At 43.7% G+C, this 19,154-nt stretch overlaps 1 protein-coding gene across 1 annotated transcript in view; it reads right to left on the bottom strand.

The window, feature by feature from the left end:
• LOC126354143 (transient receptor potential channel pyrexia-like) overlaps window positions 1-19,154 on the bottom strand; it is a 179,877-nt gene that overhangs the window by 51,337 nt on the left and 109,386 nt on the right. The window contains exon 6 of the mRNA XM_050003594.1: window positions 12,086-12,451. Coding sequence (XP_049859551.1) covers window positions 12,086-12,451 — 366 coding nt within the window. The remainder of the gene's footprint in view (window positions 1-12,085; window positions 12,452-19,154) is intronic.

Genomic DNA, 19,154 nt, shown 5'->3' with positions numbered 1-19,154 from the left:
TTATCGCGGTACGTTTCAGACCATTGCTTATGAGTGTTTCACTTTTTACAAATAGTAGTGTATAAGGCATCCGGGTTTCCGAAACGGAAAAGAGAAACGAACCACTGTAGGAGGTCTTTTCAAAAGTTATTATTCTGATGAAAAGGTCACTTGGGATATAAATTATAACTGACTGTGTCAGCGTCCCGCAACTGAGCTCTCTAAGCAGTTTCGTGGTGGTTGGAAATCTAATTTATGAAGTGAATTATTGTCTTTGAAGGTACCTTTTGACTTGTGAGCTTCTAAAGCTGCAGCGAATGTTTCAACGCGATGTGGGGTAACCGCGGCTGTATACATAGTGAAGACAGAGTCGTTTATTGTGACGGCGGCTTAACGGGCGCCGGCAGTCGTCTGCAAAACAAACCCGCGGCGCTGAGAATGACCGCAGTCGGCGCTCAGCTTCTTGGGAGACAATTTACTGTTATGGTTGCGTTCTGAAACTCTGTGCGTAGCCGATTTCTTGCCTGTTAACTCGTCATAGACCTTAGCGTAAAAGCAGGGAAGAAGGCTAGAGAGTAACACCCCAACGAATTGAAGTCGTTAGAGATCGAGCACTTGTCACGTCTGGAAAAGGACAAGAGAGGAATCGACTGTGATCCGTTAAAGGAATCATCCCGGCGTTCGTCTGAAGTAATTTAGGGAACCCGCGGTCAATGAAAACGTGGGTGGCCGGAAATGTGTCTGAACGGCGCTTTAAATGTGATGTATGCTCTAATTCAGTGATCTCCAAAGCCCCTGTCCGCCGTACAGTGGAGTCAGGGATGTCTTCACTCACTCGCCGCTCGCTTAATCGTCTCCTTCGTATGGGTTCCTGGATAAGTCGGGAAAAGAGGCTGCTGATGTTGCTATGGCAGCAACTCTGCTTCTCAGGCCTTTTAGCAATTATGTCCCGTCGGACTGTCTGAGCATTGCTATACATCGGAACATTGTACCACTCTTGACACCAACACTGGATGTCTTTCCTTGGGAACAAACCCAGGGAGATCAAACTCATCCCCATGGCTTGGATGACTTACGGTCCTTCATTTTGCACGGAGGAGATAATTTCGAGTAGACTCCGTATTGCACACTCACTGTTCAGTCATCGTCATCTGGTAAATGGCGAGCCCGCACCACTTTTCCTCACTGTGACACTCTCTGACTCATTGTAGCTTTTTTAACCTCACACGCTTTAATGTGTGTTTATCAACAGAGTTACCCGAGATTTTAGTAGAAACAGCACAAGCTGTAAAACGCGTTCTACTCTTTACTCGTTATAGCAGCATAGCGAAGAAAATTTAATTTTCGCCTGCGGACACTGGTTGTTCTAGACAGTCTTACGAACGGCCTTTAAAAAAGGACGTTTGTTTTGATTGTTCATTTTACCTTTCAGCTATGTATGTTCGTTTTTAACTAGCGTTCCAGGTGAGCTTCATTCTTCATTATAATTTTACCCACTTACTAATGCCGTTTAGTCCCCTATGTGTTACCTAACTTCAAGAACCACGTAGTGCTCTCCCTAGAAAAAGATCAACTTTAAGTCATGATCTTATCGTTAATGACTTCAGCTCTTTAGCTTCCCAACGCCCCAATAAACAAACTAACTTCATCCGATTCACTGGCACTAAGTGTTTTTATAAAATGAAATTACTAACTCGTCCTGACCAGTAGAAGCTGCTGTAGAAACTGCAGTGGATGAACAGCACAGCGTTAAGTTTCCGCAATCATGATTTCTGTTTACTTACGACATATAAGCTGATCATAATAATATAGGGCTTAGTAGGTGAAATAGGCTTGATATTGTGATTGATCTTGAACTTTGTCCAAGCTGCAAGTTGATTTTTGTCGTCTTTGCGAATCTTCTATGCAGATGCTCGATGCACGATTTTCACTCATCGCTCCCAATAAAATGTTTTGTTTGCAACAGCAGCTTCTGTTAACTGTCGTTACCCAGCTTGCACTGTCGCGACCCACCATGGGTCCTATGACCAGCTTGAGTGAAGGTGTGCCCAGTCTCTGTAGCGCAGTCGGGACGTTGACACAGTGTTTTTTATTGTGGGCTGAGGCGTATTAAGTCACATTTAACGGAGTGAGGATGAGGTGGTCTCCTAGGTTGCTTATCACCGTTGATTCTAGAACGGGTTGGAGAGGTTATGATTTGTAGGAAGTGAATAAAGGTATGAACACTTCCATATTCAATTGAAAAACAGTTTGTTTTCTCGATAGTTTAATCTTATTTGGAGAGGCTTCTTATGCTGCCTTATAGCTTTGTAAACGAGTAAGTATACCTTACTACTATATATATTAGCTGCCGGATTTTAGGTTTATTAGTTATTTAACCTAATCTAATTAGGACGGTCAGATCCTCTCTTACATGGGACCAGGGTTTAATTCACACACTATCTTTTTTACGCCATTGTTATGTTGAGAATGTTGTTGTTGTTGTTGTTGTTGTGGTTGTCTTCAGCCAAGAGACTGGTTTGATGCAGCTATCCATACTACTCTATCCTGTGTAAGCTTCTTCATCTCCCCGTACCCACTCCAACCTACCTCCATCTGAATCTGTTTAGTTTATTCATCTCTTGGTCTCACTCTACGATTTTTACCCTCGTGGTCCAACTTGCCTAGAAGAAAGGATCGTTTGGTAGGACATGTTCTGACACATCGAGGGATCACCGATTTAATATTGGAGGGCAGCGTGGAGGGTAAAAATCGTAGAGGGAGACCAAGAGATGAATACACCAAGCAGATTCAGAAGGATGTAGGCTGAGTAGGTACTGGGAGATGAAGCAGCTTGCACAGGATAGAGTAGCATGGAGAGCTGCATTAAACTAGTCTCATGACTGAAGACCACAACAACAAGATAAGTCGTAAGGTCAGTTTTGCCTCACGTGTTCCAACATTTCTACAGAATACAAACTGATCTTCCCCGAGGTGGGCTTCTACCAGTTTATCCATTCGTCTGTAAAGAATTCGTGTTAGTATTTTCTAGCTGTGCCTTAGTAAACTGATAGTTCGGTAATTTTCACATCTGTCAACCCCTGCTTTCTTTGCGATTGGAATTACTATATTCTTCTTGAAGTCTGAGGGAATTTCGCCTGTCTCATACATCTTGCTCACCAGATGGTAGAGTTTTGTCAGGACTGGCTCTCCCAAAGCTGTCAGTATTTCTAATGCAATGTTGTCTACTCCCGGGGCCTTCTTTCGACTTAGGTCTTTCAGTGCTCTGTCAAAGTCTTCACGCAGTATCATATCTCCTATTTCATCTTTATCTACATTCTCTTCTATTTCTATAATATTGTCCTCAAGAACAACGCCCTTTTATAGAGTCTATATATACTCCTTACACCTTTCTGCTTGCCCTTCTTTGCTTAGAGCTGGGTTTCCATCTGAGCTCTTGATATTCACGCAAGTGGTTCTCTTTCCTCCAAAGGTCTCTTTAATTTTCCTGTAGGCAGTATGTGTTTTACCCGTAATGATATACGCCTCTACATCCTTACATTTGTCCTCTAGCCAACCCTGCTTAGCCATTTGGCACTTCCTGTCTAACTCATTTTTAAGACGTTTGTATTCCTTTTTGCCTGCTTCATTTACTGCCTTTTTGTATTTTTTCCTTTCTTCAATCAAATTCAGTATCACTTCTGTTACCCAAGGATTTCCATTAGCCTTTGTCTTTTTACCTACTTGATCCTCTGCTGCCTTCACTATTTCATTCCTCAAAGCTACCCATTCTTCTTCCACTGTATTTCTTTCCCCCATTCCTGTCAATTGTTCCGTTATGCTCTCCCTGAAACTCTGTATAACCTCTGGTTTAGTCAGTTTATCCAGGTCCCATCTCCTTAAATTCCCACCTTTTTGCAGTTTCTTCAGGTTTAATCTACAGTTCATAACTAATACATTGTGGTCAGAGTCCACATCTGCCCCTGGAAATGTCTTACAATTTAAAACCTGGTTCCTAAATCTCTGTCTTACCATTATATAATGTCTGAAACCTTTTAGTATCTCCAGGGTTCTTCAATGTATACAACCTTCTTTGATGATTCTTGAACCAAGTGTTAGCTATGATTAAGTTATGCTCTGTGCAAAATTCTACCAGGCGGCTTCCTCTTTCATTTCTAAGCCCCATCCCTATTCACCTACTACGTTTCCTTCTCTTCCTTTTCTTACTATCGAATTCCTGTCACCCATGACTATTAAATTTTCGTCTCCCTTCACCTGCCCGATTAAGGGATCTGACATTCCACGCTCTCGCCCGTAGAAAGCCAGTTTTCTTTCTCCTGATAACAACGTCCTCCTGAGTAGTCCCCGCCCGGAGATCCTAATGGAGGACTATTTTACCTCCGGAATATTTTACCCAAGAGGACGCCATCACCATTTAACCATACAGTAAAGCTGCATGCTCTCGGGAAAAATTACAGCTGTAGTTTCCCCTTGCTTTCAGCCGTTCCAGCACAGCAAGGCCGTTTTGGTTAGTGTTGCAAGGCCAGGTCAGTCAATCATCTACACTGTTGCCCCTGCAACTACTGAAAAGGCTGCTGCCTCTCTTCAAGAACCACACGTTTTGTCTGGCCTCTCAATAGATACCCCTCCGTTGTGGTTGCACCGACGGTACGGCTATCTGTATCGCAGAGGCACGCAAGCCTCCCCACCAACGGAAAGTCCATGACTCATGGGAGGGGGGGGGGGGGGGGGGAGAATGTAGAGAATAACAATTTTAATATAAACAGATAATATTAAAATGACGCCGCGCGGTTGGGGGCGCCTTGTCACGTTCTGTGCGGCTTCCCTCGTTGGAGGTTAGAATCCTCCCTCGGGCTTGGGCGTGTGTGTGTTGCCCACAGTTAGTTTAAGTTAGATTACGTAGTATGTAGGCTTAGGGACCGATGACCTCAGCAGTTTGGTCCCATAAGACCTTAACACAAATTTCCAAAATTTATTGAAATAATTTCAGTGTCTGCAGTGACGGGAGGTTATAACACTGACTGTGAATTAATAAAGTTAATACTGGCAGTACTTCTACCATTGCTGCTGCTGCTACCGCTACCACTAATAATGATAGTAATAATGCGCACTCATTCACCTATTTCACAAAGAAGGACACAAATCTGAGGTGAATAACTACAGAGGAGTCTCCCTCCTTTCCGTTCCCTACAAAGTCCTCTCCGCTTGCCTCTTACAACACGCACAAGAACAACTCTAATCCCTGATAGGTGATTATGAAACAGGCTTCAGACCACGCATATCAGGCATCGAACAAATTTTCAACCTAAAATCCACACTGAAAATTCGAGATACACGAAATCTCTCAACCATCTGCACATTTGTCGACTTCACGAAAGCTTAGGACTCCATCGACCGACAGTTCCTGTTTAATATACTCAAAGAATACAATCTGTATCCAAAAATATGTCTCATCCAACAATCCCTAACAGATCCAACTTCCAAAGTCAAATTCAACAGAGAAATCCACAACCTTTTTCCATCAAGACGCGTCCGCAGGGCTATAGCCTCTCCCCACTACTTTCCAAAATCGTTTTAGACAAAGTCGTCAAAGAATGGGAACGAGAAGTGAAAAATCGAATCATCTGAAGACCCATAAGGCTAGGAAAAGAAAAGGATAACATTGACGTCACATGCCTAGCTTTGCTGATGACCTCGCGGTCCTATCCTGTGATGAACAAAAAGCAGTTCATCAGATTGACGTCCTCAAAGAATGTGCCGAGAAGTTGGACTGCAAATGTCTTTTTCTAAAACCCAATTAATGCCTACAAACACAAAATTTAATATTAAAATATGGCATAGTAAACAAGGTTAACCACTTCAAGTGCTTGGGAGAAATTATCGAGCCTACAGGTACAGAAAGGTTAGCACAAAAAACATGGGAACTCAAAATGCGGAAAGCATATGGGAAAGTTGCGAGCATCTACAATAGAAAATGCATAAACATCAACACAAAAGTTCGACACTACACGACTGTTATCAAACCCAAAACATTCTATGCCAGCGAGACTGTAAACCTTAATTACAAAGCAGACCTCGAAAATATCAAAAAGGCTGAAACAAAAATGATCCGAAAAATCCTTGGCCCAAAACTTACAGATGAAGGATACGGTCTACAATCACACATAACCACAGAAAAATATTCCAACATCGAAGCGGATTTCCGCAAACGACGACTGAAATTCTACAGACGTATCTTGAGACCAACAAAGAAAATTTTGACGTCCTTCTAGAAACTGAAAACAACAGTTAGGATAAAACAGGTCTAAATTGATCTAAAAAAAAAATGCCAAAATCTCACCGACAGACATCGAAGATCGAAACGTCTTCAGACATAAGGTCTACAGCTGGGAAATTTCATTAGAAGAGAAACCCCAGGTACCTAGAAGAAAGTGGTCAGATGACGTCGAGCTAAGCACTGCGAGATGATGAATTAATTCTGGAAGAACAAGAAAAATAACCACAGGTCATAATTTGCTTTTGTGCTCCACTATAAGTCTAAAAAACGTAAATAAATAAAACGGCATTCTCTAATATATTGCGGGAGCTTATTAGAGTGTAGGGCTCCTGCTACTGAGATAGACTTCGAGAAAGTGGCTGAACGATGAAGTGGGACAAAGAGGATTTTGCTTTGGTAGGAACGGATGTTGCTGCCATGTTGTTGAGACAATAGCGTTAAGGTCGAGGAGAGATATGAGGGACAGTGTATTTTGATCAGACAGTAGAGAAGACAGAGGGTATGGAAATCTCTATCCTTGTCTCCACACAGTCTTCCACGTTGGCGTGTATTTTAGCGTAATAATTCTATTTGTATTAAAAAAAAGTTTTTCTTGTTAGGTAGAAGTTCTAGCTCCGAATCTCACAGTATTGCGTCTTATAGGGGGGCCTCTTCATCTGAAATTAAGGTCCTGTGTTTTTAAAGGTCTCGTTCTAGTGGTATATGATACGTAAAATCTGTTTAGGTACTGCATCTGTGTATTGAATTATACACCCTGTTTTCTCATTTTAAATTTAGTGCATTCATTTGTATTTTAGGATAAGTTATTGGACAGGTGTCGCTCCTAGTAATTCCATCTTATTAATATTGTATGTGCAGTACATTTATAAAGTTTCAGTGGCTATGTATATCCAGTTTACGATCTCTCTGTCTCACCAGTAGCTGCGTGGCAGCGCCACCTATTGAGGCGATTCTGTTTTTTTTTTTTTTTTTTTTTTTTTTTTTTTTTTAAGGCGTCAGTACTAGCACACGACGCTGTGGTGCATTATGGTTACTATTTGAGCCCCATCTTATTCTATTACTCGCTCCTGTGAACGGGAACGCGTTATGCAAGTCTTGGTGTCACTCACGTTCATTTAGAAAAGTAAGGCCTTGTCATAAGGCTTCGGCAATAGAATTGCATTTCTGAGTGTTCGATCACTGGCGAATTATCTTATCTGTTTTTACTGTTTTATATTTCTCGTTTTTACTGAGTTTAACGAAGCGATGTTGGCCTGATGTATTCGACGATGCCCTTTGGCTACACTGTCTAACGAATCGTTCTGAGGAATACCAAATTAAGGTATTTGCTCTTTCAGTATTTGATCTGTTTATACATGCTTTTAGGTTATCCAAGCCTGCACGACGCGATCGCGATTCTTAAATAGATGTATTTGTTCTCTGTTTTCTATGTAGATCAACCTGAAGGTGCCTAAATAAAGCGAAACGCGTAGTTGAAAAACAAAAAACAAAAATTGCAACCAAGACTGTTTTTAACCAATTCTCTTTTGTCGTCTCGACCCCAGCAGTCTCGGCGGCCTGGCCGTTGGCGGTGCTGCACGTTGCTCAACGATTTTCTTTTTGAGAGCAGATTCACGTAACGTGTACGCAGAATAATGCTACTGTGTCACTAGGCATTCTTCACACAAATCTTGAGCGTATGGGACAGCCAAACTGCTTAATAACCCCTCAGACTTTCAAGTCAACTTGCGAGCCGAACAAGCGCACGTCACTTACTTGCCGCCATTCCATTAAACCCAATCGAGAATCTGTGGGAACATCTCGAACGGGCTGTTCACGCCATGGATCCTCTAACGGGAAACCTAACGCAGCAGGCCACGGCAGTGGAGCCGGAATGTCTCCACATCCCCGTAGACACCTTTCAGTACCTCTTTGACTCTCTTCCTTCACATTACGTGGCAGTCTGCGCTGCAAAAGGTGGTTATTCAGGTTTGCGACAAGTGATCACATTAATGTGAATGGACAGTACGTAATCGTTCCCCCCTACAGTAAGTGGAACGTACATTTCTTATTTAGAACTAGAAGAGAATAAAGTAACTTAAGATGAAGCAGGCTGTGGACGGACTAGAAAAATTCAATTAATTGCTTTGTAGTGGGAGAAGAGAAAAGGCTTTCCCATTACCATTTTTCTTCTTTATCATGTAAATGAATGGCTGTCGATCGATGTAGATGTATTGTCGGATCCTCATGCACCACTGTTTTTTATTTACTTGTTTTTTTTTCCGTTAGCGGGCTTGTTCCCACCGGGAAGGGAATTCCTGTACTTCGACAACTGACACAAGGGGTGTGTGTGTGTGTGTGTGTGTGTGTGTGTGTGTGTGTGTGTGTGTGTGTGTGTATATAATTGCTCTTATTTCATCAATCTCTTCGTCATCTGCGGAGCTAGTTGGCATATAAATTTATACTACTGTGGTAGGCGTGGGCTTCGATTCTATGGCTCTGTGCACTATGGGACTTAATATCTGAGGTCATCAGTCCCCTAGAACTTAGAACTACTTAAACCTAACTAACTTAAGGACATCAGACACATCCATGCCCGAGGCAGGATTCGAACCTGCGCGGTTCCAGACTGAAGCGCCTAGAGCCGCTGTGCCACAACGGCCGGCTTCGATTCTGTCTTGGCTACAATATCGCGTTCACTATGCTGTTCGTAGTAGCTTACCCTCACTCATATTTTTTTTATTCGACGTTAAACCTAGTCCTGCATTACCCATATTTAATTTTGTATTTATAACCCTGTATTGACCTGACGAGAAGTCTTGTTCCTCCTGCCACCGAAATTCACTAATTCCTACTGTATCCAACTTTAACCTATCCATTTTCCTTTTAAAATTTTCTAACCTACCTGCTCGATTAACGGATCTGACATTCCACGCTCCGATGCGTAGAACGCCAATTTTCTTTCTCCTGATAACGACGTCCTCCTGAGTAGTCGGATGGGGGACTGTTTTACCTCCGGAATATTTTCCCGAAGAAGACGCCATCATCATTTAACCATACAGTAAAGTTGCATGTCCTAGGGAAAAAAATTATGGCTGTAGTTCCCCCCCCCCCTTTTTTTTTGTTTTCAACCATTCGCAGTGCCATCACAGCAAGGTCGTTTTGGTTACTGTTACAAGGCCGGATCAGTGAATCATCCAGACTTCTCTACCACATATGGTGCGGTTATCTGTACCGCTGAGGCACGCAAGCATCCCCACATACATACATTCTGAATGACTTAACTAAGAATAAAAATGACGACGTGAAATCCACATGTGAAACGAAACACTAATAATTTCCACACGGGCGAGACCAGTAAGGAACCTGTTTGCGTTACTAATGCAGTATGATGAGAATCAGTTAGAAGGGACTTGGCTGTTACTAAGAATTCAAGGTAGTAGTGTTTCTTTGAAACGGATTTTTGTATCTTTCTAAACGGATTTGGTATATAGCCTACGAACGTACGTAGTTAAAGTTCCATACCAAATTGCTAGGCCAGCTATTAATTACTGACATCGTCTCACAAGCAAGAGACTCATTCTACGTATTGCATATATCTCATACGTAACTGATTAATAATATAATTAGTGCATGCTTTACACCGTGAGTTATATATATATGTATAAGGTTGGTTTCATATTATGAAACTTCAAAGCATTACAAAAAGAATTTTTGACACTGAAAAGTTGTTGGGCTGAGAATTGTGGATGAATACGCACGTATGAAATGCTCACGGTTTGTTCGATAGTTGTATTTCCGGCAATTCATTCTCAGCTGGTACGTCAGTTCTCACGGTCTTCTTATTATTCGTACCAGCTAGTGTGCATGGTGAGCAATCAGATTGAGAAGAAAGATTTGTTGAAAGAATTACTGTAACTTTAAAATGTTGGTTTTATTTCTTTGGATTTCTGGCGTGGTTATCCGCGTGTTACAGTCGAGCTGTGGCTGGAACAGGGCTGGTGCGACATTGAATGTTTCTAGATGCTGCACCAACCCACGCCCAGTCGGGTACTGCTGACAGAGGACGCTATTTGCTGACAGGGGGACGTGTCTAAAGTACCCTCTACCAGAACAATTAGAGGGCTGGGAACGGTCACATGGGGGACGCCGAGCCGATTGACCAGAGCGCTCCGGTACTTCTCGGTCGCTCTCTTGTCTGCCAGCTCTCGTCCCGACCAGACGTCTTGTCCTGCTTTTCTTTCCGGGCAACAGGCTCCTCAGTCTGATTGCGGCCGCGTCCTGCTGTTTGTTTTCCTGTAGTCCTTAGTAGTAGGAGCTGATGCAGTAAACTCCGGCGAGTCACATGCCTTTTCAACAAATCCTGACACACTCGGACGCCCACTTCCCTATTAAGCTGTAATCTCAGTCCGTTCATGCACTCTACATGAAAAAATACTAGACAGTGAACTGTGCTGAAAGTAATAATGGTACTACATATTCGTAGCCGTAACATCAAACATGTAACGCAGGGATACACTGTATGATTGTGACTGTGGCCGTGTGTTAAAGACCACCTCTCGCAGCACCAGATGTGGTGTACTGTGTCCTATCCTCAAGTATTTATGCATAACAAAATGAAATCATTTATGAGGTTGCAGTCAGTGTGAAGGGCCTTGAATAACCAAGTATACTTTGAGCTACATGCCTAACAAACGAACAGGACATCTACATTAGCGTCTAGATTGATACTCTGCAAATCACGCGTGTTTGGCAGAGGGTTCATGGAACCACCTTCACAACCACACTATTATTCCAATCTCGAACAGAACACGGAAAAAACGAACACCTGTAGTTTTCCTTGCGAGCTGTGACTTCCATTATTTTATTAATGACTATAGTTCCCTATGTAGGTCGGCGTCAACAAAATATTTTCGCATTCGGAGGAGAAAGTTGGTGATTGAAATTTCGTGAGATTTTACCGCAACTAAAACGCCTTTGCCTTAATGATCTCCACCCCAAATCCTGTAGCACATGAATGACAGTCTCTCACCTATTACTTGATAGTACAAAACGTGCTGTTCGTTTTTGAACTTTCTCGATGCACTTCGTTAATCCTGTCTGGTAAGGATCCCAGACAGCGCAGCAGTACTCCCAAAGAGGACGGACAAGCATAGTGTAGGGAGTCCCTTGAATAGATGTCTTCATCTTCTAAGTATTCTACTAATAAAACGCAGTCTTAGATTCGCCTCCCCACAACATTTTCTGTGTGTTCTTTCCAAGTTAAGTATTTCGTAACTGTAAATCCTAGGCATTGAGTTGAATTTACAGCCTATAGATTTGACTGATTTATCATGTGACCGTGGTTTTATGGATTCCTTTTATCACTCATGTGGATGACATCACACTTTTCTTATTTGGGTTAAATTGCCAAGTTAGGACGAGGTGAAATGATCTACTGCTGCTCTATGGGGAAGACAGATAAGATACTCTGTATGTGAAAATAACGTTGTGACTGACAAGTGTGGTGATGAAAACTGCCTGCTCGTACACAACATGCCAAGCGCTCATTCCATCGATCGTTTGCGCGGACCCCCTACCTCGTGCATCGTGCGTCGCCTGCCGAGGCTCTGTTCTTTGATCCCGCAGAACAGCAGCAGGTCGAGAACATCGAGCCCGATAAACAGCTATAATTGACTGACGCCGGCCTTTGCCAATAGTCACTACACGTCAGTCACAAAGTTATTTTACTGGGAGTGTAGAAGGGCGCAGAAACTGCGCAGCGATGTTGCACTGAACGAGCGCTCCTCGCGTGAAATGGCAGTTATTGGTGGGATGTAGTAGGAAGTACGGCACTGTGCCTGGGTGTACCTCGATGAAGGCGAGCAGTAGGCCGGACTCGCCGCGCTCGGCGTTGGGCACGAGCACGCGGAAGTCGAGACGGAGCTCGCAGTCGACGTCGCCGAGCTCGTGGTCGTGCAGCGTGACGGCGCCGTCGAGCTGCGTGACGAGCGCGGGGATGACGTCCGGCACGCGCCGCACCAGGAAGGACAGCGCCGAGACGCCGCCGCGCGTGCGCGCAGTCACGTCGGCGCCGCGCTCCAGCAGCAGCGCCGCGCACGCCGAGAACTCGTTGAGCGCCGCCAGGTGCAGCGGCGTGTAGCCGAACTTGTCTGCGCGGTTCACCGACGCGCCCGCCCCCACCAGTAACCGCACGCACTCCAGTGACCGCGACACCTGCAATGTCCTACGATGATTGCCTGGGTCTTGGAACGGTTGATTTTTAGGAGCCACTGGTTACACCATATTGGCAAAGAGGTTAAGGTGATTCTGGAGAAGGCGTTGAGTCCATTGAAGGGTAGGAGAGAGGGCAAGGAAGGTGGTGTCATCGGCATACTGTAAGAGGTGGACTGGAGGGGGGGGGGCGGAAGTTGGTGCATATCTGCTGTGTGCAGGAGGTAGAGGAAAGGGGAGAGGACAGAGCCCTGGGGCACACCTGGGGAGGAGTAAAAGGTGCAGGAATTGGTGTTATGGACGGTAACATAGAAGGGGCGGTGGGAGAGGAAGGAGGCAGTCAGACGGACATAGTTGATAGGAAGGGAATAGGTCTGGAGTTTAAACAAGAGACCGGGATGCCATACGCAGTCGTAAGCCTTTTCGAGGTCTAGGGATACAAAAATGGCAGAGTGACGGGAGCTAAGCCGGAGGGACAGGAGATGGGTGTTGGGAAGGAGGTGGTGTTAGTGGAGGTGGTGATGGATGCGTTGGGTAAGGATGGATTCTAAGAGCTTGCTGAACACAGAGGTAGGACGTATATATGGGGGGGGGGGGGGGGGCACATCAGGATATGGGAGGTTTTCTACAGTCAGTGGCAAGGATTACATTATAGAGGGCGGCAAGGACTGCAAGGAAGGAGGGAGGGCAGTGATTGAATGGCGGTCGGTAATGCGGTCGTGCCTGGGGCAGTGTTGCATTTAGTGTGGAGTGTGAGGATGATGTCCTGTGTAGTGATGGGAGTGTTAAGTTCTGATGGTGGTGTGTACTCAATGATCCAGTGCACAGAAGACTATCTAGTGACCCCCACAGAAAGGATTAAGCGCAAGACACTTACACTGTTGAAAAAGAGTTTGTTATTCGAAGATTTACGTAAGAAACTTCGTCCTGGTGCTGCCGTTCTGCCTAGATTGTATGGTCCACCTAAGCTGCAGAAGGCAGGGGTTCCTCTACGCCCTATTGTTAGTAATTTGGGTGCACCCACTTATAACGTGTTCTCAGTCCATATGTTGGCAAGTGTGGACACCATATCTCCAATTCAGTGGATTTTATTCGACGATTGAAATTTTTGAAGCTGAGTCCTTCATACCTATTAGTGAATTTTGATGTGGTATCTCTATTTACAAGAGTCCCTCTAGAAGAGTCCCTCAGTTTGATTAGTGAAAAACTGAATGAAGAGTTGGTGAAGCTTTATCGTCATATGCTGACATCCACGTATTTTTTTTTAACGGAAACATTTTTTAACAGAACGATGGCGTGGGTATGGGTAGTCCTTTATCACCCATAGTTGCCAATTTATTTATGGAGGACTTCCAGGATATGGCACTGAGGACTTCGGCTTTGCAACCAACGTGCTTCTGGAGATATGTGGATGGTACCTTTTTCATCTGGCCACATGGACGTGATGCTCTTGATAGATATTTTGACTAATTCAATAGTCTTCATCCCCGCATTAAATTTACCATGGTGGTTGAAAGTGATGGGATGCTTCCATTTTTAGGTGTTATGGCTTATAAAAAAACCAGATGGTACTTTGGGACATAGTGTTCACCGAAAGCCGACGCACACAGTTCGTTATCTGCATTCTATGATTTGTCATCCACCACACCAACGCAGTGGCGTCCTTAGGGGTTTGCTACGCAGAGCATATGGTATTTCCGACGCGGACAGCTTAACCCAAGAACTTGCGCATTTGATGGCTGTTTTTAAGGAAAATGGATATTCAGAGAAGCAGGCTATGGAGTTTGACCAATCAGTGGAGGTGCATGAAGAGGAACATAGATTGGTGGCCTTTCTAAATTATGCTGGAGGCATATCGTTTAAGATTGGAAGTATTATAAGGAATTTTAATATTAAGAGTATGTTCTGTCCATTTTCTAAGGTCAGAGCACTACTCGGCTCTGTGAAAGATGATTTAGGGCTTAGGAAACGCGGTGTATACAAAATTCCGTGTCATTGCGAGAAGACTGACATCGGCCGTCCGATTCGCACAGTTCGTGACAGGTGTGTGGAACATCGCCGTCATATGAGGCTACAACAGCTGGAAAAATCGGCAGTAGCAGAACACTGCTTAAATAAGGGACACGCTATGAAATTTGACGAAACTGTGCTATTTGGCAACACTTCCGGTGTTTGGAACAGTGTCTTTATAAAGAGGCAATTGACATTAGGTTGGTGGATAATTTAATTAACAGAGACAATGGATTTCCTCTTAGCAGGACGTGGAATCTTTTACTATCCCGCATCAAAACGGAACGTTCTTCGGTGCGGCCCTCAGTGCGATATACCGTTGCCGACTATGTTCTACCACCTCCCAGTCTCGGAGGGTAGCAACCGTGATGGGCGGCGCATGCGCCGTGCACTGTACGGTGGCCTATATAGGACATCGATTTGCAGTGTGGCGTCAGTTCTTAGCGGGACTCATCAGCAGGAGCAGCATTCTCCTGAAGATGGCGACCAGTTGGATCGCCGAAATATCGAATCGAGTTGATTTTTGGATCCAGCACCAAACCCGAAGAGACTTTTAAGACTTATTACACCGGGAAAGCCTACAAAGTAACAGGCTTCGCGACCCCATACCGAAATTCAACCGCTGCGCTCACGTGTCTTACTGAGGCAGTGATGCTTTTACTTTGAAAACAATGGGCGGTAATGTACATCAGCGAACGTGTATACTATGTAAGCTGGACGGAAACAACCCTCATTGTAATAAGTGATGAGTCCTTGAGCTGTAAGGAATACAAAATAATTTTTCTGGTACCATTTATTGCGTAAGTCGTTGATAGTATTAGTGTATAATCGTTGTGTGTCAATATTTGCTACTTTTATTCATGAAGAGGTTCACTGTGTTTACTCCATCGTATCACACCCTGTTATTGAATCCTGCCTCGGGCATGGATGTGTGTGATGTCCTTAGCTTAGCTAGGTTTAAGTAGTTCTAAGTCAAGGGGACAAATGACCTCGGATGTTAAGTCCCATAGTGCTCAGATACATTTGACCACTTGAAGTAGTCTGATTCTCATACGAACATGGCCATTTTTCCAGTTGCTGCGTTAAGACGTTTGTGGCCTCTATCGTGTGTTATAAAACTGAGTTGCCAATATCACTGAAATGCATATTTTTTCTTTCAGTCACAATAACTTTGTTTTCAGTCATGAACACTACCATTTCGCATTACGTGGGACCAACTCCGGATGCATGCAGTATGTACACATGCAATCTGTCGTATGACTTCCAGAGTCAGTGAGTCGATGTAATAAATAAGTGTTTAAGACATATATTGCGCAAATCTCTTCCTCCATCTCTTAGTCCATGTCCTCTACTTCCCCACTGCCATCTGGCCCTTCCGCTCCCTCTGACCATCGCCTCCTTCGGCTATCTCTCTGCCCATACCCTTCTCTTCCCTTCTCCATCTCCTCCCCAGTGGTTATTATTCGCATCTCTCACCATATTGGCAGAAAAATATTTTATTAATAAACTTGATTGCTTTGTATAAAGTGCAATTTTGTCCTCGACCAGAAACAACAGATTTGTATGTGTGTAATGGAAATTTTCTAGAAGTCGAAATGTTTTAAATATTTCTTCTGAGGAATCGAGGCAGTTTATTTTCTCATTCTCAACCGAACTGCAGTAATCTTGATGTTGACCTTGTTTCTTATTTTTATTATTTCAGTACAGTGTGAACATATCAAAATGTCGGTGACAAAAATGAAAAGTGAGAACAGAATAATAACAGGAGGAAGGATTAAAAGTGAAGGGGCCGCCTATGGACTTCAGTTTAGAAACAGGGAATTCATATATGTAGCGTCAGAAATATTAAATAGTCTGTGCGAGATAATAGGAGAAAATTGCTCAAGAGATATTAAAAACTGCGTAAAGCTAAAATGGGACACAGACAGGCCGATGAAACACTCTTTTGGTATTATACGTGAAAGAATGGTCATTGGAGAATAGGAAAGAAAACTGCGTATCATTAACGTTAAGTCTAACTATTACACTAAATTGTAAGTAACTGCAAACAAGTTCTATGCCTGACGAAAAAACTGAATCAGTGAAAGACATGGTCGGATATCAATGCAACTTCGTAGACGAACACATCATTAATGGGTGTGTCAATGAATGATTCTCCGTGACAGGTAGAATGGCCACCAGAATGCATTAGTGTTTTTCCTGTTTAGCTTTGTTCCTGGCCTATTAGGGTATGTAAGGGGCATAGCAGCATCAGATGTTGAATGGTCATTGTGAAGGACACGGATGCTGCATACTCGAGCGAGATTGTTATCAGCACGTGACAGAGGTTGAAAGGGGCTTTATTGTGGGTCTCCATTCGACTAGTTGGTCGAATGGGGCAGATACGTGGGGTATTCAAATGTGACAGTGGCTCAATATTGGACTGCGTGGGAATATGACGGCAAGGGAACTCGTTGTCAAGGTTCCAGTCGAGTACGTCTCGTCACCACAAGGAACAGTTGACGCAGTGTACGCCAAGCACATTGTAAGCCGTTCACATTCGCATTCTCAGTCGTCCCGCACCATTCGCCGGAAATTAGCAGCAGCCACAGTAGGGAATAACCGTCCCATGCGAAGCCTACTGTAATCACTAACACACAAATGCCCACGTTTGCCGTGGCCGGCAAGTATGGGCCTTTAAGGAATGGATCGTATTGTGTTAACAATGAATCACGATTCTGCACTACCCCGGATGACCGTCGACGGCGAGTATAGCGGCGACCTACATCTATATCATAATGATGCGGCGGAGGGTACTTCTTGCACCGCTAACTCATCCCTCTACCCTGTTCCATTCGAGAATGACTCGTGGAAAGAATGATTGCCTCTGCATTGGCTCTAATTTCTCTAATTTTCTCGTCGTGGTCATTACACAAAATGTATGTGGGAGGAAGTAATACGTTGTCCGACTATTCCCGGAAATTTCCTTCTTGAAATTTCAAGATGTACAGTGCCTCTCTTGTAAAGTCTGCCACTGGAGTTTGTTCAGCATCCCTGTAACGCTCTCTCACCGACTAAACGATCCCGTGACGAAACGCGCCGCTCTTCGTTGGATTTTCTGTCTCTCTTCTACCAGTCTTATCTGGTAAGAATCCCATATTGATAAACAATACTCATGAATCGGTCGAATAAGTGCCTTATAAGCCACTTCCTTCGTGGATGAGTTACATTTCCTTAAGAGACTTCCTATGACTATCTATCTGGCGTCTGCATTTCGCACTATTTCTTTTACGTGGTCATTCCACTTAAGATCACTCTGAATAGTTATTCCTAGATATTTTACCGTAGATGCTGTGTTCAACATTGTAGTGTACTGTTGTGGCTTTCTTTCCCTATGTATGTGGAATATGTTACATTTATTTACGTTCACGGTCAACTGCCAAAGGCTGCACCTTTCATCAGCCCTCTGCAGTTCATTATTCAAATCGATACAGTCTCCTGGCGTTGCTACTTTACTACAGACAACCGCGTCATCTGAGAACAGTCTTAAAGAGCATCCGACGCCTTCTACTAAATCATTTATATACTTTGTATTCAGTAATGGTCAGTCACTCTTCCTTGGTGTACTCCGGAAATTACCTTTACATCTGTAGATTTTATTTCATTGTGAGCAACGTGTTGAGTTCTGTCTGCAATGAAGTCTGGAATCCATTCACAAATCTTGTCCGATAGTCGATAAGCTCGTACTTTTTCACTCTGTGGCCTTGCAGGAGGGTGTTAATGCCTTCGGGAAGTCTAGGAACACTGCATCAACCTGAGCGCCGTTGTCTACAGCGCTGTGCATCTCCTGGAGGAACAGTGGGAGCTGCGTTTCGCAAGAATTCTGTTTCCGGAATCCATGATGATTTTTATAGAGGAGAGTTTAGTTTTCCAAAAACGTCATAAATCTTGAACATAAAACCTATTCCATAATTATACAACAGATTGACGTCAACGATATAGGTGTATAATTATGTGCATCTGTCCTGCGGCTGTTTTTAAAAACAGGGATGACCTTCGCGTTCATCAAATCGCTTGGTACCCTTCGTTGTTCACGCGATCTTATAAATTACTACCAGAAGGGGAGCAAATTCTCTTGCATAACCTTTGTAAAATCTTAATGGTATCTCATCTTGTCCTACTAAGCGATCGGTTATCCCAATATCTGCCATTTAGACGTTCATATGATGAGTGACAGGAGTAACTATGTTACAATCTTCCGCGGTGAAGCAATTTCGGAAGAACGAATTCAGTATTTCGTCCGTCTCTCTGTTATCTTCCGTTTCGGTGCCATTATGGTCTCAGAGTGAATGAATAGATGATTTCGATTCGCTTACTGATTTTACGCAAGAGCAAAATCTCTTAGGGTTTTTACTCAGATCGATTGTCAAATTCCACTTTCAAAGTCATTGAACACTTCTCTCACTGCTCTCCTTACGCTCCTTTCGCTTCGTTCAGCACCCAGTTGCCAACTGCGTTCTCTTGCATCTGAGATAACGCTCTCTTTGTTTATGGAGCAGTTTTCTAACATGTCTATTAAGCCACGGTGGGTCTTTCCCATCCCTTAAGACCTTGCTCGGAACATACTTGTCTGAAGCATACTGAACGACGCTCATGAATTTTTTTCCATTTGTATTCTATAGCGTCGTCCATATGACTGAATATTTGATGCTGGTTA

The sequence above is a fragment of the Schistocerca gregaria genome, chromosome 1, assembly GCF_023897955.1.
Source record: "Schistocerca gregaria isolate iqSchGreg1 chromosome 1, iqSchGreg1.2, whole genome shotgun sequence".
In the NCBI taxonomy this organism is placed as follows: domain Eukaryota; kingdom Metazoa; phylum Arthropoda; class Insecta; order Orthoptera; family Acrididae; genus Schistocerca; species Schistocerca gregaria.
The sequence above is the reverse complement of the archived record's forward strand: the minus strand, read 5'-3'. Positions and strand labels throughout refer to the sequence as shown.